At 47.7% G+C, this 25304-nt stretch overlaps 2 protein-coding genes and 1 pseudogene across 3 annotated transcripts; 1 reads left to right on the top strand and 2 right to left on the bottom strand.

Annotated features, from left to right (window-relative positions):
• Nucleotides 1-197: 197 nt before the first annotated feature.
• On the bottom strand, nucleotides 198-5195 carry EXO5 (exonuclease 5). Its single transcript, XM_040974443.1, has 2 exons — nucleotides 5099-5195; nucleotides 198-1439 (listed from the first exon to the last, which is right to left on the bottom strand). Exon 2 carries the CDS (start codon nucleotides 1407-1409, stop codon nucleotides 288-290), a length of 1122 nt encoding a protein of 373 aa, XP_040830377.1. The 5' UTR covers nucleotides 1410-1439; nucleotides 5099-5195; the 3' UTR covers nucleotides 198-287.
• A 4698-nt stretch (nucleotides 5196-9893) lies between these two features.
• Nucleotides 9894-24152, bottom strand: ZFP69 (ZFP69 zinc finger protein). Of its 2 annotated transcripts, none has more exons than XM_040974297.1 (6): nucleotides 23679-24152; nucleotides 21870-22163; nucleotides 21326-21411; nucleotides 15470-15596; nucleotides 14354-14452; nucleotides 9894-11215 (listed from the first exon to the last, which is right to left on the bottom strand). In XM_040974297.1, exons 2-6 carry the CDS (start codon nucleotides 21994-21996, stop codon nucleotides 10086-10088), a joined length of 1569 nt encoding a protein of 522 aa, XP_040830231.1. In that variant the 5' UTR covers nucleotides 21997-22163; nucleotides 23679-24152; the 3' UTR covers nucleotides 9894-10085. The 2 variants fall into 2 exon arrangements, with proteins under 2 accessions (XP_040830231.1, XP_040830232.1); XM_040974298.1 differs by having other exon boundaries at nucleotides 14354-14449.
• LOC121152290 lies at nucleotides 14533-15166 on the top strand (annotated as a pseudogene).
• Nucleotides 24153-25304: the final 1152 nt, after the last annotated feature.

The raw sequence follows: 25304 nt of genomic DNA, 5'->3' as shown, positions 1-25304 counted from the left end.
GAATTAGAGACTCCTTTTTTTAAAGGAAAATGGCATTTGTAGAGAGATACCTTGCTGTAGCCGTATGAACATCCACCTTCTTGATAACCCATGACAAATCTCCATAGGTAATCTGTATCTCTCCCACTCATCCCTGAGCCTTGCTCCTGGACTTGGATGTGGCTAGAGATTGTGGCCATATAAGAACCAATATGAGAACATTCTCCATGAAAGCATCGCTTAGAAATGGGTTCTCTTTTATCCAGGTAAATGGAAAGCGTCAGCATTCCCAAAAGCATACATTCTATTCATCTGGCTTTTTTGGCTTGGGGCTCCAGCGAGGAGCCGAGCACTCCACCACCCTTCTTCCATGTGCAGATGTCTGTATAGTTGCACGTGCGGCACTTCCAAGCCTCTTCTATGTCAACTCCTTGAGGCTCCCGCTGGCCCCTCCAGTAGGCCATGTAATGCTGCACCCGGCCTCTCACCTCATTCTCTTCAAAGGCTACAATTTCTGTACCCAACAGACTGGCAGTCTCCTGGTGAATGTATTCAATCTTTAGAATATCAATGGCTGGGAGGTCGGACAGGGTGAGAGATAAGAACACCAATTCCATGAGATCACCCAGAGATTTCACAGAAAAACCTCCCTGCCGGGCATGCCGCTGCACCGAAGGCCCCAGGGGCTTGTCTGGACACAACTTTGTATGGTGGATAAGGTTCGCGGGGGTCACTTTTCCTTGCACCATGGCATCAAAGATATATTTGTACAGGCTGACTTGAAAACAATCTTTCTTTTTCTGAGCGTTCAGAGGCAGCACCGGGCGCCTGCGTGTCTTGAGCTCCGCCAGTTCCAGTTCCCCCTTGGCTGTGTAATGCAGTTCATCAATCACCCCGACAAGAAGCACCCCCTCCACCTCTGCAAACACTGGGAACTCTCGGATGCGCCCTGCTGACTGCAGGATAGGAATCATTGAGAGAATGTTCAGAAACTTAACTGCCCAGGCATCTTCCCGAGTGGTGACGGGGACAGTCACAAGATCATGAAGTTCTAGTTCTCTAGCCAGGTGGATGCTAGTACCAGTGTCCAAAACAGCTGCCTTCTCTGGTGTCACGAAACCAGGAAGCTCCTTTCCATATGCCGTTTGCAGCTCGCACCAGCTCTGAGTGGACAGGTCAGTGACGTACAGATACTGCAGGTGGAATCTCTGCATGGGGGATGAGGCAGCCGGTTGCTTCTCGCAGTCCTGCAGGCTTACGGCCTTGCCATCCTTCCCAGGCAGTTCAGAAGATGGGCCAGGCTTGCTACCTGAAGCACCTGACCCTTGGGAGTCTTCCAGTTCTAGAAACTCCACAAGTTCTGAGTCACTCAAGTCTGAGAATCCCGACGACTCTGCTGGTGCTGTCTCCTCCTCCCCAGCCGCTGACATGGCACAGCTCTGTCATGGGCAAGGAAGGCCCTGCACGACACGTTAGAGAATGCACTGAACAAACATCAAAAAAGAAACTCCTCAGAAACATGTTAAATACATAGTCAGATAAAAAGAATGACCATTTTTGGATAATCTTGGAAGAAGCCAATTTATTTATGACCAATCTGTACTGCCATAGAGTTGTAGCGCAGACTATACAATAAAATTCTTTGTATTAGCCACATGGGCCCTCTTGGCAGAACTTTTTTAAAAAAAAGATTTATTTATTTTTCATGGAAAGTCAGATATACAGAGAGGAGAGACAGAGAAGAAGATCTTTCATCCAATGAATCACTCCCCAAGTGACCACAATGGTTGGAGCTGAGCCGATCTGAAGCCAGGAGCCAGGAGCCTTTTTTAGTTCTTCCACGTGAGTGCAGGGTCTCAAGGCTTTGGGCTGTCCTCGACTGCTTTCCCAGGCCACAAGCAGGGAGCTGGATGGGAGGCAGGGCTGCCAGGATTAGAACCGGTGCCCATATGGAATTCTGGCACGTGCAAGGTGAAGAATTTAACCACTAGGCAACCACTAGGCTACCACTAGGCTACCACGCCAGGCCCCTTGGCAGAATTTTTTAAGGGGGAAATAGCTTTTATGCCTCAATCTTCCACTAGTGCTCTATGTAATTTTTAAAAATTGCCTTCCGGGGCTGACACAACGGCTCAACTGGCTAATCCTCCACCTGCAAACCTCGGGATCCCATATGGGCATCAGTTTCTGCCCCACCTGCTCTACTTCTCATTCAGCTTCCAACTTGTGGCTTGGAAAAGCAGTGGAGGATGGCCCAAACTCTTAGAATCCTGTACCTGCATAGGAGACCCAGAAGAAGCTCCTAGCTCCTGGCTTCAGATTGGCTCAGCTCTAGTAATTGTGGCTATCTGGGGAATGAGCCAGTTGATAGAAGACCTTTTCTATGTCTCTCCTTTCTGTAAATCTGCCTTTGGAAACAAACAAACAAAAAATTTAATTAATTAAAAAAAATAGGCTTCCCGGGCCTGGTGTGGTAGCCTAGTGGCTAAATTCCTCACCTTGCATGTGCCAGAATCCCATTTGGGTTCCGGTGCTAATCATGGCAGGTCCACTTCTCATCCAGCTCTCTGCATGTGGCCTGGGAAAGCAGTCAAGAACGGCCCAAAGCCTTGGGACCCTGCACCTGTGTGGGAGATCTGGAAGAGGCTCCTGGCTCCTGGCTTTGGACTGGCTCAGCTCCAGCCGTTGTGGTCACTTGGGGAGTGAATCAGCAGATGGAAGATCTTCCTCTCTGTCTCTCCTCCTCTCTGTATATCTTTCCAATGAAATAAATAAATCTTTAAAAAATGTAGTCTTCCTTGGACTCAATTTTTTAGATTTAGGAAATTTCAGGTTTGCCTTTTCTGATTCTAAACACTACTGACTTAATATTTTTTTTAAAGATCTATCCTTATTTTTTAAAAAAGATTTATTTATTTATTGGAAAGTCAGATATACAGAGAGGAGGAGAGACAGAGAAGAAGATCTTCTGTCCAATGATTCACTCCCCAAGTGAGCACAACGGCTGATGCTATGCTGATCCGAAGCCAGGATCCAGGAACTTCTTCCGGGTCTCCCACACGGGTGGCAGGGGCCCAAGGACTTGGGCCATCTTCTGCTGCTTTCCCAGGTACTTTAACAGGGAGTTGGATCAGAAATGAAACAGCTGGGTCTCACACTGACACCCATATGGGGTACTGCCATTGCAGTCAGAGGCTTAACCTGTTAGGTCACAAGGCTGGTCCCAAGATTATTTACTTATTTTTAAGTGAATGTAGATCTGTACAATTGCTGAAGCAATGTCTGATAGTTTACCATGGACCACTTTCATAATTTTTGTAAAAGATGCAAAGTCTTTGGGCCCATTGTCAGTTGTGTGTACAAAGGATGTTCAAAAAATGAACGAAAACTTTACATAGCTTTTGATTACATCTTTACACAATTTTTTGAAGGCCTTTAATATTTTCTTTTTGTTTGTACATATTTTTTTGGCTCAACTACTTCAAAGACATCCTAACAATTCACTGCTTCACTGTATAGTTTGGAATGACATTTTCCTAGGAAGAACCTAGATGTTTTCTGCTGTGATCCTGCCTTACTTGCCTGGCTGGGGGCTGTGTGAACTCCAGGCCTGACCGGCTAGTGACACCCAGCAGGACACCTGGCAGGGCACGTGGGCAGAGCACTCCTCAGGAAGGAGGTCCCTGGTGTTTGATAAGACCCACCGCACTATAGCCCACCAGTTTGTACCTTTTGGAAGTTGCTTGCTTCAAACCCACCAACAGAAGCCTGCCAACTTGTTCTTTTTGAAAGTTAACAGTTAAACTGACCAATCATGACTGTATAATTGCCCTGAAATGTGTAAGAACCCTGTGCTGTTCAACCTCAGCCCTTCTATTTTTCCACCCTGCTGTTCCTGCTGCAGCCTCGGCTGCAGATGGGCTGGGCGGGGGTGGCTGGGAGACCTGGGCTAACCTGAATAAACCACCTTTATTCCTCAGCACTGACTTCAGACTTGATTATTTTTGGGGCTCTCAAAAATCCGGCACAACACCTACATACATGTAATACTATTATCACACCTAACAAAATTAATCACTTCCTAATACTCCAATCCGCACCCAGATTTCAACTATTCTAAACGTGTCCTGGATAGTTTTTCTTTAAACCAGGAAACAATGAACCATACATCATGTTTTGTTTCCCCAAATAGTTTTCATCTCAAGAAACTAGTCAACTTATGACAATAACCGTCCTGGTCATCCTCCTAAGCACCCATACATAATCATATGGAGAATTCAAAACGTGGTACAACCAGAGCACTACCATTTCTTTGGCAGCAGAAACGTTATGAAAGATTTGACATAGAACATAACCTGACAGAACTAAGTGTAAGCCTCACTGCCATTCTCATAAGGAGTGAATATGGTGAGTGCATCAACCCCCCTAACAAGTTTAAGAGCTGATGCTCTGAAAAAGTCATCAATATTATTTCTGTTTGTGGCTAATTTTTTAACAGTTTAAATGTCACTAATGAAGGAAAGCATAGGTAGCCAGAAGTCACTTACAATGGGAAAAAGACACTAAGACTTTTGCTTATATTTTAAAAAGCTATTGCATTATAGAATACTTAAATGGTAGTAAAATATGCAAACTGCATATTTATCCAAGTGTCTTAAACTGCAAATCTGCTGCAAAGCATAATCATTTCAAGAGGAGTAACACGCTCGCTTCTTCCGAGGCAAACTCTGACTTCGTTTTCCCTGTACCCTGGATGCAGTTACTGATCCCGTCCCTCTTTCCCTCAAGTAAAATGGCTAAAAACACTCGGGGTCCCCAGGAGCTCGGAAGGCGGGTCCTTTTTGGATTCGCGCTGCCACTGCGGGCGCTGTGGGCGCCCAGACATGTCCGGGCATCCCCAGCTGCATTCCGAAGGCGCACGACTCCCGCCGGAGAGCCGTGCAAGCCCCGGGGCGTCCGGGAAGGGCCGGCGTTCCCGCAGCACCTCAGCCGAGGGCGTGGGTCCAGAACCCGCCGGAGTTGGCTCTCTGCGAGCCGCGCCGTAGGAGGCGGGGCAGACCCCCGGCATCCGAAACGCTAGCCCTTCAGTCCCAATCCCGGCTCGCCCGCCTTCTCTAACCTCAGATACTCCGCAGAGCCCCGGCCGGCCGGCCGCCACTGGCTCTGCTGCGGGACTGCTCCAGGGCTCTGCCCGGCACCTTCAGGATGAAGCGGGACAGACTCCCGACACACCTCCCGCCCGGTACCCAGCAGGCTCCGCGGCGGCCCAGCGCCGCCCCTTCCCAGAGGCCCCTGCTCCAGCGAGGCTGTGGCTGGAGCGCAAGGTGCTGGTGGCCACGGGAAGGTGGGCGTGTGGGCGCTTGCTAAAAAGCCGGACAGTGTCCTTCGCTGCTGTCTCTGTGCCTCTTCATTCCAAAAGGAGCTGCTATCGCCTAAGTTCTCCATCTGGCGGGGCCCTCTCCCCTGGCCTCTGTGCCCCAAGTGTTATGATGCCATTTTGCCACCCTTGGCCTTACGTGCCTACCTTAGCTCTTCTCAACAGCCTTGCCAGCTGAAAGAACAACCATGAGCTAACTTTTCCAAAATGCCGGTGCTTAGGCCAGGGGCAATGGTTTGGTGGCTAAATCCTCATGTTGCATGCGCTGGGATCCCATATGGACACTGGCTTGTGTCCTGGCAGTCCCGCTCCCTTCCAGTTCCCGGAGTTTGGCCTGGGAAAACAGTCCAGGACCGCCCAAAGCCATGGGACCCTGCACCCGCGTGGGAGATTCAGAAGAGGCTCCGGGCTCCTGGCTTGGAATCACCTCAGCTCTGGTTGTCGTGGGAACTTGGGGAATGAACCAGCAGCTGGGAGAGCTTCCTGTTTCTCCTCTCTATAATCTGCCTTTGCGATAAAAATAAATCTAAAACACACACACACGGAAACTGGCGTTCAATGTAGGTGTTCAATTTGCTTACTTTCACAAAACTGTTTCTTGGGACATGGTCAGTTTTACTTCCTGTCCAGGTCCCTGCTATTGCGCCTGGGAAAGCAGTAGAAGATAACCCAAGTACTTGAGCTCCTGTGAGACCCAGATGGAATTCTCCAATCTTGGTTTCAGCCTGGTCCAGCCTCTGCCTTTGTGGCCATTTGAGGCATTAACCAGTGGATAGAAAATGGCCCTCACTATGTATCACTCTCTGCCTTTCAAATAAAAATAGCTTTAAAATAGAGTGAGGGAGAGCGCTAAGAACACTGGAAGAAAAGTTAGCAGAATGTTAAAAAGGATGTGGTATGGTATGGTGGGATTTATCGCAGCTGGAGTTGTGGCACAGCAAATTAGGTGTGGGCAGCTGGCATCCCATGTCAGAATGCTGGCTGAATCCCACCTTCTCTGCTTCCCATCCAGCTTCCTACCAATGTACCTGGGAAGGCAGAAGATAAGGCCAGTACTTGGGCCCCTGCCACCCACGTGGGAGTCACAGATGAAGTTCCTGGCTAGCCTGCCAGCCTGGGTTGTGGTCATTTGGGGAGTAAAGCAGGTGGGTGCAAGATTCTCTCTCTCCCCAACCCCTGTCTTTCAAGTAAATAAGTAGATCTCTATCGTGTAGTACATTCCCAAATACCCACCACAGACATGGCTGGGCCAGGCTGAAGCCAGGAGCCAGGAACTCCATTTATGGAATCCCCCACATGGGTGGCAGGAGCCCAGAGATTCCAGCCACTATTTTCAGGCTCTCAGGCTGCACATTTGCAGCAGGGTGGACTTAGGAGAGAGGTGGAACTCAAACTCAGACATTGAAATATGAATGCAGGTGTCCTGAGCAACATCTTACCCACCGCATCAATACCACCTTAAACTGTGCTTACTTTTAAAGATTTATTATTGGGTGTCTCTCTCCCTCCCCTTTCCAGAGGCCCCCACCTCCCAGTTTTCTCTCCGGAGGTGCGTTGCCCTTCTCTCTCTCTCTCTCTTTTTTTTTTTTTTAAGATTTATTTATTTATTGGAAAGTCAGATATACAGAGAGGAGGAGAGACAGAGAGGAAGATCTTGCGTCTGATGATTCACTCCCCAAGTGAGTGCAACGGCCGATGATATGCTGATCCGAACCAGGATCCAGGAACTTCTTCCGGGTCTCCCACACTGGTGCAGGGTCGCAAAACTTTGGGCCATTCTCAACTGCCTTCCCAGGCCACAAGCAGGGAGCTGGATGGGAAGTGGAGCTGCCAGGATTAGAACCGACAACCATATGGGATCCTGGCGCGTTCAAAGCGAGGACTTTAGCGGCTAGGCCATGCTGCTGGGCCCTCCCCTTCCCTCTTTCTTCCCTGGTTACCTGGTCCCTTTGCAAATAAACTTTTCTGTCTGTAACAGAAAAAAAAATAATTATTTTTATTGGAAAGTCAGATATACACAGAGGAGAAGAGACAGAAAGATCTTCCATCCAATAATTCACTCTCCCAAGTGGCCACAATGGTTGGAGCTAAACCGATCCAAAGCCAGGAGCCAGGAGCTTATTCCAGGTCTCCTGCGTGGGTACAAGGTCCCAAGGCTTTGGGCTGTCCTCAGCTGCTTTCCCAGGCCACAAGCAGGGAGCTGGGTGGGAAGTGGGGCCACTGGGATTAGAACCGGCGCCCATATGGGGTCCCAGTGCGTGCAAGATGATGACTTTACCTGCTGGGCTAACGTACTGGGCCCAAATTGTGATTGTTTTTAATTAACCTTTCTATTGTGGATAGCTTGAGTGTTGAAGTGATTTTATGCTTATGTAGAAAGACAGCTTTTGTATCAGAAATATGAAGTTGAGCAAAAGCTTTCTAAACAAGTGTGAAATAAGAAGGCATTGCTGGACTCAGGCCAGAGGTCTCTACTTTCTCTAGCCATGAAAACCTGTCCCCAGCTTTTTACACTAGTGTCACTCTTCAAATGCGGTTTTGGGGGCAGGGAAAGAGGCAGTTATCACTGAATGAAGTGAAGCAGGACATTAAAAATAGTCATGGATCTGGGGAATAAGGACTATTCAATATAGCCATACCACAAAATTCACAAGATGCTTCTCCTAGGGCCCGGTGGCTTAGTGGCTAAAATCCTTGCCTTGCACGCCTGGGATCCCATATGGGCACCGCTTCTATCCCAGCAGCCCCACTTCCCATCCAGCTCCCTGCTTGTGGCCTGGGAAAGCAGTTGAGGACAGCCCAGAGCTTTGGGACCCTGCACCAGCGTGGGAGACCTGGTTCCCGGTTTCGGATCGGCACAGCACCTGCTGTTGCACTCACTTGGGGAGTGAATCGTCGGGCGGAAGATCGTCTGTCTCTCCTCCTCTCTGTATATCTGACTTTGCAATAAAAATAAATCAATCTTAAAAAAAAAAAAACACATGCCCCTCCTGGAGCTGTTCCAGGAAGTGAGTCTCAGGGTTCATCTCTAAATAAAAGTTCTTAATTTGGTTTTTTGCTCTCTTGGGAGCATTTGCAACTATGCAAATAATTTTAGAAATGGTCTTATTTCCCTTTCATCCTGTTTTTCCTTCCCTGGTCTTTCAGAGGGCAGGTTTCATACCTCTAGCACTGCACTTATTCTACCAGATAGCAGTTTTATACTCACAGAAATGTTCACCAGAGCTGTGCTGGCCTGGTATGGCAGGTACCTCTACATATATAGCCAACACTTGAAATGTGGCTAGTCCAAAATAAAAGTAACTATAAAATACCTACATACTTTTGAAGACCTCTTACCCGCCCCCCCCCCCCCATTACATACTGGTTACATATTGGAACATCTTGGATATACTGGGTTAAGTATTTTTATACTCACTTCATTGTATTAATGTAGCTGCCTAAAAGCTGTCACATGTGGCTTGCATTTGTGCAGCTCACTGTAGATTTCCCTTAGATGTGCTGCTTTTGAACATTTGAGCCTTAAAGACAAAGAATTCACCTTGCTCACGTTTCAGCTCTTCTCAAATGCTGGGCTCATAACTGGTATAATCTTTATGTGTTCCAGAGAACCCCACCCACTGATGACATTCCGTATTTGAAAATATGCTCTTCATGTGAAGATCAGCCTCTTTTCAGTCAAATATCAATTGTGATCATTGAAAAGGGTATTTTTTGTTAGAGCCAGATGTGACAGCTGGGGAGTCGGGGAAATGGAAAAGAGTTGGCACATGCCCACTCAAAACAAGCCGCTTCAGATACAGGGCACTCTGAACCCTGAATCACCTAGAGTGGCTGATTTACACGAGACTGAAAAACCTAAGGCTGACCTTATGTGAGACTTCGAGCGAGGTTCAAATAATGTGACCAAGTGAGTTTCTATTTCTCCCATCTGTTTCCTTTGAGTTTACAAGAAGCCTCCTGGGCTACAGCATCCTAGCTCCTGGGCTATAGCCATCCAGATGTATGTTCAGTGGGAAGAAAAGTACACTTCCCTGAGAACTCCAATGCAAGTCCAGAAATGAACCATTATGACTTGAATTAGTTCTATGCCTGGCTTAGCCAGATGCTTCTAGAATACAGTCTAAGGCAAGTAATATGTTTATTTTGAAGGTACATTGCTCTGTAACTCTGGCTTTCAGATCAATAAACAAATCTTATCCTCCCACAAAGAAAATCTGTATATTCCCTTGGATATACACAGAAAAGTTTGGAAGGGTACACGCAAAAATTAGTTACAAACTATGGTTGCCTCTGGGTAGAATGAGATGGGAGACAGAGGTTTCTCACTGTGTAAGTTTTCTAAACTTTTATGTTAGGTGGAAGCTTTCCCATTAAGTTTTTTTAATTAAAAAAAAATAGGGGTGGAACTACTTTAAACAGTAGTTCCTAAATGCTGGTCTGAATGTAAGTCAGTGAATTATCATGAAGAAAAATGTATTCATTCCCTGTGAGATCAGAAAAAGCATTACATTATTTATTTTTCCTAGTGCTGAATTCATTTAAATAGGACAAAATTTGATTAAATAGTTTGTATGGAAGCATCAGTAGATGCCAGTGACATCACAGTAGAAAAAAAATGAAAGTTAGCATCTTTCTAGCAATTCCTCAAATTTACTGAGTCCTGAAATTCTACAACATAGAATCTTTGAACTAGACTTGGTTTAGGTTTTATGTTAAATCTCTATTTTTATACATTTTTTTGGAAGGCATTCCTCTTGTGTATTTCATGGTGTCGACTGAGTGATGAATTATAACTGAATGCTTTTCCACACTCGGTACATTCATAAGGTTTTTCTCCTGTGTGATGTCTCTGATGCTTCTTAAAGGAGGAGTCGTGCCTGTAGGCTTTCCCACAGCGATTGCACTCATATGCTTTCACTCCTGTGTGGACAGTTTTATGGTTGCTCAGGTGTATCCTCTGCCTAAAGGCTTTCCCACATTCCTTACACGTGTAGGGTCTCTCTCCTGTATGGATTCTCTGATGATGCGTCAGATATGCTCTGTGACTGAAGGTTTTACAACATGCCGTGCATGCATAGGGCTTCTCCCCAGTGTGAATTCTTACGTGTTCACTCAGGTGTCTGATCTGTCGGAAGGTTTTTCCACATTCATTACACGTAAAAGGCTTCTCTCCAGAATGAGTCCTCAAATGTTGGATCAAGCTAATGTTCTGGCTGAAAGCCTTCTGACACTTATCACAAGCATAGGGTTTCTCCCCCGTGTGAGTTCTGTGATGCTGATTAAGTGATGAGCGATGTCGGAAGGCCTTGCCACACTCCTCACACTCAAAGGGCTTCTCTCCAGTGTGGATTCTCTGGTGGGTACTAAGGGATGCACTCTGACTGAAGGCCCTTCCACATTCTTCACATCTGAAAGGCTTCTCTCCAGTATGAATTCTCATGTGTTCAGTAAGGTGAATGGGCTGCTTGAACACTTTTTCACATATAGTACATTCGTAAGTCTTTGTTCTTATGTAATTTGTTGGATGGTTAATCAAATCCAACTTGTATTTGTTCCTCTTTCTAGATGTGTCACATTTATGATGCTTCTGTTCAATAATAACATTTGAACTCACAATGATATTTTCTTCAAAGTTGTTAGTTTCTTGGCCTCTCATCCTGCTGGTCAAAATGTCTTGTCTCTTGTCTCTTCCATAGGTTTCCTGGTGCCTGTCTAACGCATCCTTGTAACAGGAGACTTGTTTCAGTGTGGAATAAATGATCTCATCCTTCATGAACCGTTCCATCACAACGCCATGATATAACTGCTCCTGGGAATCACTGCCCTTGGCAGCTGGATCACTGGCTTCTGTCAAATCTGAAAAAAAGAAGAAATATACACTTAGCCCACATTTATTATGCTGTCCAAAATCACTCACTCAAGTGGATATGGAACATTTAGGTAATATGTAAAGTACATGAGAGTTTAGCTACGATTACAGTCACACAAATTGAGAGGAAATTGGAAATGAAATTGAGGAACAGTGAATAAATTGAAAATATCATTTTAAATATATTGGTTGTGAGATCTGTATGTTTCAGTATCATTCTTTTTAATAACACTAAGTAATGAAATTCCAATGTTATGTCTTCAGAATGTTAAATCTTTTAAACTGACAAATACTTTTGGGAAAATAATCTAATACAGATAAAAATGTCCCTCCTACTCCAGAAGCAGGAGGATACACTTGTTCCAGCAACAGAATTTAAAATAAAAAATTATCCTGTCCTTTATTATTATTATAATTTTTTAAAAGATTTATTTATTTTTATTACGAAGTCAGATATACAGAGAGAAGAGAGAAAGAGGAAGATCTTCCGTCTGATGATTCACTCCCCAAGTGAGCACAAGGGCTGGTGCTGTGCTGATCCAAAGCCGGGAACCAGAAACCTTTTCTGGGTCTCCTGTGTGGGTACAGGGTCCCAAGGCTTTGGGCCGTTCTCAACTGCTTTCCCAGGCCACAAGCAGGAAGCTGGATGGGAAGTGGAGCCGCTGGGATTAGAACCGGCGCCCATATGGGACCCTGGCGCATTCAAAGCGAGGACTTTAGCTGCTAGGTCACACCGCCGGGCCCTGTGCTTTATTAGAAAAGAATGTGTGTACATGTATAGTCCTGCTTCCTAAAGTTATTAATACATCCAATACATCCACAAAAATGTTATTTAACCAAAGGAGAAAAATAAGAAACCCAGACTGGCACCGGGTATGGTATATCTCTGTATATCTTCTCTCTGCCTGTAGCACTGGCACAGTTCAAGTCCCAGCTGCTCCATTTCTGATCCAGCTCCTTATGTATGGCCAGTGGATAGCCCAAGTCCTTGGGCCTCTGTACCCAAGATTAGTGTAACTGCTTTGAAGAGCAATCTGGTAATAGCAAAATAAAAATGCTTATAGTCCATGACCAACAATATATTAACAAATATCTGTTAATAATAAATTACAGTCTATGAACTCAATGGACCTGGATGATCTAAAATAATATAATGAAATATCAGCAGTGTTAAATAAAAAAACAAGTAGAGGAACTATATATACTGTTTATTTAAGAACAGGACACATAGGGGTCTACGAGATGGCTCAATTGACTCATCCTCTGCCTGCAAGCGCTGGCATCCCATATGGATGCCAGTTTGTGTCCTGGTTGCTCCACTTCCCATCCAGTTCCGTTTGTGGCCCGGGAAAGTGCTGGAGAATAGCCCAAGGCCTTGGAACTCTGCACCTGCATGGGAGACCCAGAGGAAGTTCCTGGTACCTGGCTTTGGAACGGCTCAGCTGCAGCCATTTGGGGAGTGAACTGATGGATGGAAGATCTTTCTGTCTCTCCTTCTCTCTATAAATCTGCATTTTCAGTAAAAATAAAACTTTAAAAATAAAATAGGATACATAAAGCAATGCTATGTGTATTGTTTAGGGACATATATATATATATATAATATAAGTATGAAGACATATGGGAAGGAGTATAAACTCAAGAGAGTGGTTGTTTTGAAAAGTGGAAGAATAGCAGGGATTCAATTCTAATTAATTTCTTTAAAAAATTTTTAGGGCCTGGGCCCGGCAGTGTGGCCTAGTGGCTAAAGTCCTCACCTTGAATGCACCGGGATCCCATACGGGCACTGGTTCTAATCCCGGTGGCTCCACTTCCCATCCAGCTCCCTGCTTGTGGCCTGGGAAAGCAGTCAGGACGGCCCAAAGCCTTGGGACCCTGCACCAGTGTGGTATACCCGCAAGAAGTTTCTGGCTCCTGGGTTCGGACTGGCACAGCACCAGCCCTTGTGCTCACTTGGGGAATGAATCATCAGATGGAAGATCTTCCTCTCTGTATATCTGACTTTGCAATAAATAAATAAATCTTAAAAAAAAAATTTTTAATGGCCTACTGGCTAAAGTCCTCGTCTTGCACACGCCGGGATCCTATACGGGTGCCTGTTCTAATCCTGGCGGCCTTACTTCCCATTCAGCTTCCTCCTTGTGGCCTGGGAACGGTCGAGGACAGCCCAAAGCTTTAGGACCCTGCACCCACATGGGAGACCTAGAAGAAGTTCCTCGCTCCTGGCTTCAGATTGACGCAGCTCCGTCTGTGGGGGCTGGTTGGGGAGTGAATCATCGAATGGAAAATCTTCCCCTCGGTCTCTCCTTCTACCTGTATAACTACCTTTTCAATAAAAAATAAATAAATCTTAAAAAAAAATTTTTTTTTTAATTTAGTCTAAAGACAGAACAGAGAGAAAGACAAAAATCTTCCATCCTCTGATTTATTCTCCCAAAGCCTGCATGGAACAGCCAGGAACCTATGCTGGTCTCCCACTTGGGAGGCAGAAGCCCAAATAGTTAGGCTCACCTTCTGCTGATTTTCCAGGCACATCAGCAAGGTGCTGGATTGGAAGCTGAGCAGAATAGACTTGAACTGGTACTTCAGTACGTAATGCTGATGTCACAAGCTGCAGCTTAACCTGAAGTGTGACAATGCCATCCTCCTCTCATTTCTTAGTGTAGGCAGAGGCTCAGAAATTTGCTAAAATATTCTGAATGTCCACAAAGTTCAAGAAGATTGCTAAACACCGCTGGATTTGGTAAGAAGAAATCCTGTGGTAATTTCTCTTACAGGAGCTTCATAAAATGGCTGTTCCAAGAAATTCAGACTAGCAGGATGGTCCTGAAGAGATCTTTTTTGGGGGAGATCATACACATTTGATTGCTCAGAGAACAGAGCTTGGAACAGTTAACCTTAGGCCTCTAGAGAAAGAGGGGAAAATCAAGTTTAAACTTAGTGAGGACACGGTATCTCTCCCTTCTGACTCCACAGAGATGACTGCAGGAAAAAAGGGGTAAGGAGAAAGGAAGACATCAGGCTTAGTGCAGGCCCCATCCAGTGGCCTGAGTCTTTTTCCCAGGCGAGGGAGTCAGGAGCACTCTGGCTGGTACAGTAAAAGACACCACCTGCCTTGGTCTCACCTGGACTGGGGTCTCCTAGATCTTCTTTCTGTGTCATCCATGGCTCCTCCCCCTTCTCCAACTGGGAAATCACATTCGGTTTGGAAAGCTGACATCCTGCTTTTGAAGTAAGAAATCAGTATGAATGCTTAGGCTGATGCTTAAGAACCATTCCCAGGCTTTTAATCTCAGTAGCCAATATGCCATCTAGACTGAGGAAAACCCACAACTGCGCGGCTACATAAGCCACAGTCATGGCCTAACTGGCAAGCTCCAGAAGCACCTGGGAGGCCAGGGGAATGCTGGTGGCAGGCATCACCTCAGGATCAACTTTGACAAATATCCAGGTTGTGGCCTTTTTCCCCATCCTTGGATACTGGGATGGTTGGGAGGCTGAGTATGGCCTATCCCTTTACCTCCTCCCTCCCCCCAGAAATAGGAAGAAGAAATAGAAAATTTGGCAACAACAATCACCCCCATTTCACCCAAATCCTAGATACTTCTCACCCTGATCGACTATGTAACCATTATCTAAAAAAATAAAATAAAAAATATCACTGGGGTTACTTTGGGAAAGTTGGTATGAGGCAATATGACTTGAAGAGGAACCAGAGATTCTGCCAACCTTGGTAAGCTGTAGATGCTGGGCAGTGAGCAGACATGAGTGAGTGCTGCCAAGAGCTGTCCCTATCACTGATGGGTGTGCTTGGGCTACTACATAGTTCTGAGAAAGGGAAGGCTCCGAAAGCAGATTGTCATTGCAAAGGCCAAAGTCATCAGCAGAAGAGCTGAGAAGAATAAGGAGGTGGGGGAGCCTGTGTCCTGGTGGCTTGAAGCCACACACTTCATTAAAGTGCTTCCCTGCTGGTCAAAAGTAAGAACCAAAACCCAAACCAAACCAACCAACCAAAACCATCCCCAGAATTTAGTTCCAGTATTCTGTTATTTGAGGTCTCAGAAAGTGGAAAGGGGTGTGTTTTTCTGACAGCATAAAATAAATTTGTGCCCTCATCTTCAAGGGAATGAGATGTCATAGCACAGAACCCAAGGCTAGACTCCAAGAAATCCACATGAATCCTTCAGAAACAGCGCCACCCTGAGGTGGGGAGGTTCCAGAGGTGGACAGCTAGTCCTTACCCACTGACACCAGGTTCCTATAGTTCTCCAGCATCACCTCTCGATACAGGCTCTGGTGCACAGGGGCCAGCTGCCCCCACTCCTCCTGGGAGAAGTCAACAGACACATCCTTGAAGGTCAGCGGCTCCTAGAGCAGAAACACATGGCTTTTCAGGCAGAGATGAGCTCTATCCAAGTCTAAGGACTTCTGACAGGATTCTGAGCTTGGAGATGCTGAACTGGTTTCACCAAGCCCCTCTCTTAGAACTGTTTGAGGAGTCTCTGAATTTTATTGTAACTAACGAAATACATGTGACAGGTAGTCCTACATGCCTTAGGGGAAACTAAAGCAGGCTGGGAGATCGGGAGAGTCACAGTAAGAGCAGGGAAACCCTTTCCCGTAGGGTGGTTGTACAAAGCTTCTCTGAAGGACCGCTGTGTGGAGATGTGAACTCAGTGACTGCGAGAGACATGTGGGAATCTGAGGAAAGAACATCCCATGCAGGCTCCAAGGATCTATTCTGGAGGTATCCTTGGTTCACCTGAGGAGCAGGGAGGTGAACAGCATGCTGGAGGTTCAGTTAGTGACAGAGAGAAGATGAGCTCAGAGAAAAGGGCTGAGGGCAGAAGGAGAGGGACTTTTATTATTCCCCAGCAGCTACTGTCACAAAAAAACTACCTGTTCTTGTTAAGCATAAATTCTGGGGCTCAAAGAAAAAGTCTAATCCAAAGACCAGTAAAAACACCAAAACTAGTCCAATCCCATCCTAGTTCATATGTTAGAAAGACAGAAAAGATCAACCCTCAGGGGGCTGGTGCATTGGCTCAACTGACTAATCCTACATTTCCAGGTACCAGGATCCCCTGTGGGTGCCAGTTATGGTCCCAGCTGGTCCACTTCCCATCCAGCTCCTGCTGGTGGCCTGGGAGAGCAGTCAACGACGGCCCAAAGTCATGGGACCCTGTACCCATGTGGGAGGCCTGCAGGAAGCTCCTGGCTCCTGGCTTCAGATTGGCTTCTGCTGTTGTGGCCACCTGAGAAGTGAACCAGCAGATGGAGGATTCTTCTCTGTTTCTCCTTTTCTCTGTAAATCTGCCTTTCAAATAAAAATAAACAAATCTTAAAAAAAAAAAAAAACTATCACACAGTGAAGGAGCAGATAAATATGGGTTATAACTAAGAAAAACAATCAGTATGAGCAGATTCTTAGGTGACCAAGTCACTGAAACAGCAGGCTAGAAATCTAAAGCAGGGGCTGAGATGACGCAGTAGGGTAAAGTCGCCAAATGCAATGCAAGCAACCCAAATGGACACTGGTTCAAGTCCTGAATGCTCCACTTCTGATCCATCTCCTTACTAAGGGACTGGAAAAGCAGTGGAAGATAACCCAAGTGTATGGGCACCTGCCACCCACGTGGGAAACCTGGAAGAAGCTCCTGGCTTTAGTGTGACCCAATCTTGATCAATGCATCCATCTAGATGAACCAATGAACGGAAGATTCTCTCTCTGTATTTCAAATAAATTAATTAACATTTTTAAAAAAGAGAAAACAATAGACAGAAAAAAGTACCTGAAGAAATGATGGCTACAATTTTTCCATTAGAGAAGTAAATTCAAAAAGCTCAGCAAATCCAAAAAGGATAAACTGACAGAAAACCAAACCTATCATATTACAACATAAAGAAATCACTAAAAGAGACAAAAGAAGGTAGGAAAGAAAGAACAAAACAATAAAGAAAAGTTAGTAAGAAACAAAGACACATACATAAATGTCAATGACTGGTTCTCATCAGAAATAATACAGAGGGGCCAACTTTGTAGTTTGCAGGTGCCTGTGGCACCACCATATCATATGGGTGTTGGTTCCAGTCTCTGCTTCTCCACTTCTGATCCACCCAGTTTTGATTTTGACTATTTTACTCACATTTATCTAAAATCTGAAGTGGCATATATTAGTTTTGGGGGGTGATTAGAATGATTCATTTTACTTTCTCTACAAAAATTAATTAGCTCAATAACATGCTACATCTGGATGTTGGTAAAACACAATTTACATGGAGACATCATTATAAGTAGGAAATGGCCATCATAGTATCCCAATCTTCTGTACAACAGTAACTTACATTAAATTCCTTAAGACCCCCTGCTGTAAGTAATTGTCTAGGTTGCCTTGTACTTACTTACACTGCTAGGAGAAAAACAGCCAATAGCTGGCAGGGATTCTGAGCCTGGTTAATGCCAAATTTGTCTGCCATACTATACCAGTATGTCAGTACAGCTGCTTATTCTTTACTCTTTTTTTTGTTTGTTTGTTTTGTGTTTCTAAAGTGGCCAATCAGGTAAATGAGGGGGTTGAGATTGGGTAGTCTGGACGAGGGAAACTAGAGGATCTTTTGGAGTCAGATCAATGCATCCGCGCATGTGGACCTGAGCTGGGCTAGTTGGTATTGACCACTGCTCAATGGTGCACATGAAAACGAAGGTTTGGGAGCCTGCTTGGCAGGTCTCAACCACAGTACCCACCAACGAACGTCGGGGCAGGGATAGGCCATGTTAGGATAGGCCCTGACACCAACCAGTACATAAGAGAACTGGGTCTGGTGACAGATTCTGTGGGGGATTTGTGGACGTACCCCCATGAGACTACAACCACCTACTGGTTTTCAGGAGAGCAGGGGATGGTGACAGGTAGAGCTAAACGTGACTATTGAACCCACCCATACTTACAGGAACTAGGTTGGGAACAGGTGGAAATGGTCCAGGCTGCAGCACCTACAGGTGCACCTAAGAAATGGGTATAGGGTGGCAAGGCCACAACATCTACCAGCACACACTAGGGCTGAGACTGGGGGGCAGAATATACTGGGTAAGAGCCTAGCACCCATTGTCACATATGAGATCCTGATCTGGGAGTAGACCTGGTGGGGAAAATTGGGGAATTCCCCTGGTGGCCTGTAGCAATTGCTGGTGAGCATGCACGTCAGGACTGGGTGTGAGCCAGGCTAAACAAGGCTACTCCACTTGTTGGCAGGTATGTGGGTTGGCTCGTGGGGGGTGGACCAGGCAGAGCCAGGCCAAACCATAGTACACTGGCATGTACAGGAGCCAGAATGGGTGCAGGCCATGCTGGGCTAGGCAATTACACCTATCAGTGTACATGAAAGCCAGGGTTTGAGGCAGGTTGTGCAGGGCTAGGATGCAGCATCCACCAGTTAGAGTTACAGCTTGGGGCCAGCTGGGCTAGGTGAGGCTGCAGCATCGAGCAGCAAGGGCTGAGACAGAGGATAGGCCCTGTCAGGCTGGGTCAGAGCAACCACTGGCATGTGTAAGATCTGTGGCTGGCAGCGGGCTTGGTAGGGACACTAAGGTGATACCCTTGCTAGGCTGCGGTTCTGCTGCTGAGTGCCAGGGCCTGCCATAAGGACAGATTAGGCTGAACATAGCTGCAACAATCATTGGCTGTGTATGAGCTGGGTCTGGGGAGTGTCTGACTGGGCTCACTAAAGCCAAAGTGGGTGTGGGAGATCTGGGCTGAATGATTACATTGAACTGGCCCCAGCTGATGAATGCAAGAACTGAGACTGGGGGCAGTCCAGCCCAGGCAGGGTTACATTACCCAATGGCATACATGTGGGTCAGGTCTGGGGATAGGCCAGGATGGGCCAGTCTGCAACACTGTAGGAAGGTGCAAGAGTCAGTACAGGGTACAGACCAGGCCAAGTTGGGATGTAACACCTGCCAGCTCACATTAGGGCCAGGACTGGGGCTGGCCAGGCTGGAGTACCTTCTAGCATGAGCTGAGACTGGAAGAGGCTGGGCAGAGCCAGGCTGCAGCATCCACTGGTGAATACCCAAATGCTGAGGTAAGACAGGCCATGCCAGACTGGCCTGTAGCACCAATTGACACACACAAGACCCCAGGCCAGGAGCAAACCTGTTTGGGGGTTGCAGGAGTTCCCTTGCTGGGCCCACACTCCCGCTGCTAAGCATAAGAGCTGGGACTGGGGATAACCTGAGCTGCATAAGGCTGCAAAAATCATTGGCCTGCATACAGGCTGGCTTTGGGAGAGGACTGGGCTAGGCCAGGCCATTGCATCCACTGGCACATGCAAGAGCCAGGATAAGTGCCAACTGTCTTGGCTTTGCCACAGCAAGTACCAGGAAGGATATAAGTCGTGTCAGACTTAACCATAGTAACCTCCAGAAAGTGCAAGAATCAGGTCTGGGAATGGGTATAGTAGGGAAACTATGGTTTGCAGCTCCTGCTGGTGAACATGAGAGCCAGGGCTGGGGGCAGACCAGGCTGGACAGGGCAATAGCACTGGCATATATATGGACTGGGTTGTGGGATGGGGAGGGCTGAGCTAAGCTGCCACACCCATAGATGTTTATGAGAAAATGACTGGGATGCAGCACAGACCAAACTAGTCTGTTGTACACAGTGGTACACACAGGAATCTGGGCCAGGGGTAGGTCTGGTGGGGGTTTTGAGGGGTTGCCTCAACTAGGCTGCAGTTCCCACCGGCATGCGCAAGGGCCAGGTCTGAGGCATGCTGGGATGGTCTAGGCTGTAGCACCTGTCGGTTTGCACAGGACAGGGGGCTGGGGACAGAACTAACCAGGCAACTACAATCACCAGCATGTCCATAGACTGATGCTGGTGATGGACCGAACTGGACCATGTACTGGCTGGTAGGTGCCAAGTCAGGTCTGGGATCACTGTAAGTGAAGTTTCTTCAGGAACTCCTCAACTGGGCTGTTGGACTCAATGCTCCAGCCACAGGGAGGATCATAGGATTTGTGGTCCGACCTTGGACCATGCTTATGTGTCAGAACTGGGCCTCTCTGATTGCTGATGCCTGTGCAATAGACAGCATGCCCAGGTGCACATGGGGACAAATGGCCCGCTCATTTAGGCCTGCAGAGCATGTCGAGTGCCATGTCAGAAGATGGAGAACAGAACAAGTTCAACAACTCTCCTGGCTGAGTTTAGCTACAAGTGTCTGGGTGAGTGGATGCACCAGGGTGGTTTCTGTCAGCCAATGGACCTCTGAAGGATTTTTTTCAACCTTGGAGGAGTAATGAGACCAACAACATCCAGAATTATCAAAATCACTCAAGCAATACCCTCAGAACGTTCTTCTCACATCGAGGTTTCTAGAATGACATCAAGTGGACATCCCCCATCCCCGGGTACTGATGTAGCTGGGCAGCTGGGAGCAACCTCCTCCCTTTCCCTCACTCTCCCACCTCTCAACACAGAAAAGGAAAATTGGGGCTTGGCACGGTAGCCTAGTGGCTAAAGTCCTCATGTTGCACATACCGGGATCCCATATGAGTGCTGGTTCTAATCCCAGCAGCCCCGCTTCCCATCCAGCTCCCTGCTTGTGGCCTGGGAAAGCAGTCAAGGACGGCCCAAAGCCTTGGGCCCCTGCACCCGCGTGGGAGACCCAGAAGAAGCTCCTGGCTTCAGATCAGCTCAGCTTTGGCCATTGTGGCTACTTGGGGAGTGAATCATCGGACAGAAGATCTTCCTCTCTGTCTTTCCTCCTCTCTGTATATCTGACTTTCCAAAAAAAAAATAAATAAATCTTGAAAAAAATAAAAGGAAAATTAGAAGCATTTGTCCCACCCACCCTCTACCATACCTGGCCTTTCCCCTTCTCACCCCAATCAGTGATCCTCATGGGTGTGCATCCTTGTCAACTATGTAAGCAACATCCAAAAAGAAAATAATTTTTTAAAAATTCCTTATGTTAAATTCAGTAGTTTCAAACTCCTTACCTCCACAAAACACAGGTTATAATCTTAAAATCTGAGAAGCAATGTGAAAGAGAGAGAGACAGACAGGAAGAGAGGGGAAATTGTAACGCACCTGTGAGTCCACTATCAGGAGCCTAGGGGTCATGTCGTCCTTCAAGTGTTCTTCCTGGGCCTCAACAGCATCCTGACTAAGCAAACCTGGTGAAGAAAAAGAGCGTGAGGCCTGCATCTCCCCAAGACCCCCAGATACAACTGCAGACCCAGGGAGCACGGTTCTTTCCCCAACACATTCACAGAGAGGACCTGTGGCATGGGTTTGAGCACTAACACCTCCCAGTGGTCCGAGCCGGTCCAAAAGCTCAGACCCGTCAGGCCACTCCTTGGCTCAAACTCTTGAAGGACTTAATAGCCCTCCATTCCCTCAACTGCGGGTCACATCCCCCACTCTTCAGAGCCCCCGATGTGGAACATTCTGGATTCTGTCTTTCTGGCCTACATGAGAAGATGGGAACAGCACACGGCACAGGTCTCAGCTATTTCTTTCCCAAAAGCCACAGGCATGAACTCCAGAGACCTTCTTTCCACCCCCAGTTCTCACCCCAGGAGACCATCTCCACAGGAGACCAGCTTCTTCCCCTATATCAGCCTGGGCTCACCTTCTCCTTCAAACACCTTGGTCCCATTCTTCCACAAGAGTGCACCCTCCTGAGTCTTCTTCGGGTGGTGCAACTTCACCCAGATGCTGGCCTTGGCAGGCAGGGTAATCAGGAGCTGCTGTGGCATGATGACCCTTGTCCACTTTCGGTGAAGAAACTACCAGAACCTCCAAATAGATGCTTCACAGCTGTGTGGTCACTCTCAGATCCTGCTCTCACTCGCTCAGGACTAGGATGCATCTGTGAGGCTCCAGACCAGAGGGGCTCTTGGAGGCTGGTACAAGTTGAACACCTCTGAAACACAGATTCCATGCATAAATAAGGCATTGTTTCTTGGGAAGGCAGCTATCTGGGTGAGGATGGGTATATATTCTTCTAGAAGGGCAAAAGGCAAGAAAAGAGGGATCTGGAAGCACCCGCCACATAATTCAATTCCAGGACCTGCAGAAATACATTTATAAACCACAAAAGAACCAAAGCAAAGACTTGGCATCACACAGGATTAAGTATAATCTGTGTTCTTCGATGTAACTCTACCTCCTGGTTCCACACATTCACCTCAAAGATACAGTAACACCCAGAGATGGTCAAATATGAACAGCCCTGGCCTTGGCTGCCTTCCTTGTAAGCTCCAAACACTTTCTGCCTGAGAATGGAGCTGGGAGTTAGGAGGGCAGGCTTTGGGGCCAGTGCTGTGGTGTAGTAGGCTAAGCTTCCACCTGTGGCACCGCCATCCCACATGAGCTCTGGTTCAAGTCCCAGCTGCTCCACTTCAGATCCAGCTCCCTGCTAACGACCTGGCAAAGCAGCAGAGGATGGTTTAAATCTTTAGGCCTCTGCACCTGAATGAGAGACCCAGAAGAAGCTCCTGACTCCTGGCTTCAGATCAGCTTTGCTCCAGCCATTGCAGTCATTTGGGGAGTGAACCAATGCATGGATGATTCTCATTCATTCTCTCTCTCTCTCTGTAACCCTGCTTTTCAAACAGCAAATAAAAAGGAGGCAGGCTTTGTTATCAAACAGCCTAGCTGGAACCCTGATGCCTGCACTCAGAAGGCATATTCCTCATCTATAAAATGGTACTAATGTACTTCACAGGGTTGTAACGTTGACTGAGACAATGCTAGGGACATAACAGATCCTTCATATACATTACCAGAGGACTGATTTTAAATCTGCATCATATAATTATCAACTTATGTTTTAAAAAAATCAAAAGCCTGAACCTGTAGTTCAGGTACCTCAACTGACAGAATAACCGCCTAGCTGTGCTGTGGGAGGACAAGGTAACAGTCACAGACCTCCAACAGTCGCTCAGCGGCTAGCAAGTCCCTCTTAACCTCCCTGGGAAGAGGCAATTCAACTGGTGGCAAGAAACATTCCAACTAGAGGAAGAGCGGAGGTGCTTTCGGGTGCAGAAAATATCCCGCTGCAAACACAAGGAGGACCCCTGCAACATTATTTGTAGCAGGCAAATTTGGAAAAAGCCAAGCCACACGCATGAGCAGGTGCCTCTGCCCGAGCAGGTCCAGGGTATCTGGGCTCTCCAGCGACAGCTGACTCCGTGATAAGGAGCCCGATCTCTTGAAGCCTGGCGCGCGGGGGCAGGGGAAGCCATGGGACTACGTGTGTCCTAGAGACATGTGGGAAATGTCCTAGTCCTGCATAAAGGAAAGTTCCAGTGCCCAAGTGCAGAAATTTGGAGTCGTACTGATGACACAGCTTCCCTTGTCAACACGCCCCATTCGCAGTATTCCCAGACAGGCCACCCTCGGATGTTCAGTCCCACTCGGAGAAAGCCCTACTCACCAGGCTGGCTCCGGACACAGGCAAGACCAGTCTCTGCAGACTCGCCGCTCGTTCTGCAGGCTGTGAGCCCCAGTGTCTCTACGGAGAAGGATGGGAGCTACCAGACCGTGTTCTTCCCCAGCCTTTTTACGGACAGAGCACATCTCCATTCAACGCAATTGCTCTCCACAGCATGTTAACCCCTCCTGGGAATCCCTGAGGACCGTCGGCCTCCGGACTGGACGACGGTCTTTTCCAAGGCGCCATCAAGGGCAGGCCTAGGGCGGGGAGCGGGCTGGCCCCAGCCACAGCGGCGGAGAAACGGCGGCCGGCGGCCGGCTGCTGCCACAGCCCGGCGAGGACACCCCTCGCCGCCTCAGGCTTGAAGGCCGGGGTCGCGGGCAGCGGCTAAGTTTACCGCCCGCTTCCGGCTCCTTAGGCCGCGGCCGGGAGTCTTTCAGGGCCTCCACCTCCGCACCGGCCCTCGGGCCGCACCGAGCGGGTGGGGTGCCCCGGTCCGGCCCACCGTGCGCCTGCCCGCGGCCGATGCCGCCCGCCCGCGCCGGCGCGTCGCAGCCCGGCCCCGCGCGCCCGCTGCAGGCTCCGCCCCCCGAGGGGCGGGAAGGCCGAGGAGCCGGAAGTCGCCCCCCCAGCCCTCCCCCCCCGGCCTCCCGTGCCCCCCGAAAGCCGCCGGGAGTGTGGGGGTCGCGGCTGTCCTGCCGCTTGATCCCGGGTGCTGAGGGACTGTGGGGCCGGCCAGCTGTTCCGGTGAGGAAGCCCTCTCTCTGGCACTCATTCATCCAGCAGCTGTCTGGTGAGCGGCTGTGGGCTGGGGCACGTTCTCAAGGCGCTGAGGAAAATCCGCAGGAAACAAGACGCAGTTCTTGTCTTCTTGACACTAAATTCTAGGGAAGTCGATTGATGAAAAAAAAAAAGTGGGAAAGTGGGAAAACAATACAATGGGCCCCCCCACCTTCCCCACCCTCCGGCGCGGTAGTGTAGTGTTTAAAGTCCTCCTCTTGCACGCACAGGATCCCATATGGGCGCTGGTTCTAATCCCAGCGGCCCTGCTTCCCATCCGGCTCCCTGCCTGAGATCCTGCACCCGCATGGGAGACCCAGAAGAGCTCCTGGCTCCTGGCTTCGGATCGGCATAGCACCGGCCGTTGCAGTCACTTGGGAATTGAAGCATCAGATGGAAGACCTTCCTCTCTATCTCTCCTCCTTTCTGTGTATCCGCCTTTCCAATAAAAAATAAATAAATCTTAAAAAATATATATATATATAATGAAAAGTAATAGCTGGGGCCTTGCGCGGTAGCCTAGTGGCCAAAGTCCTCGCCTTGCACATGCCCAAGATCCCATATGGGCACTGGTTCTAATCCGGGAGGGGGGGGCCCTGTAGGGACCACCAGAACTCTGCTGGGGATAACTGTATTCTTGGTTTGTCATTTATCAAGTCATCTTGATACTTTGAGATTTTTGTGATAGCTGTTCCTCCCCAATCTTTCAATTATTTAATTTACAGTAAACTACTTATTGTGCTTTCTGTATTTATTATTAGCACTTATTTTCCAACAAGAGCTATCCCTAACCAGTGTTAGTTTTCTTTAATCTTATTTTTTATTTATTGGTTGGTTTGAGTTTGG

Source organism: Ochotona curzoniae, unplaced genomic scaffold (genome assembly GCF_017591425.1).
Source record: "Ochotona curzoniae isolate NIBS_2020 unplaced genomic scaffold, NIBS_Ocur_1.0 contig_2404, whole genome shotgun sequence".
NCBI classification, from domain to species: Eukaryota; Metazoa; Chordata; class Mammalia; order Lagomorpha; family Ochotonidae; genus Ochotona; species Ochotona curzoniae.
Note: the sequence above shows the minus strand (reverse complement) of the source record. Positions and strands in the feature narration are given on the sequence as shown.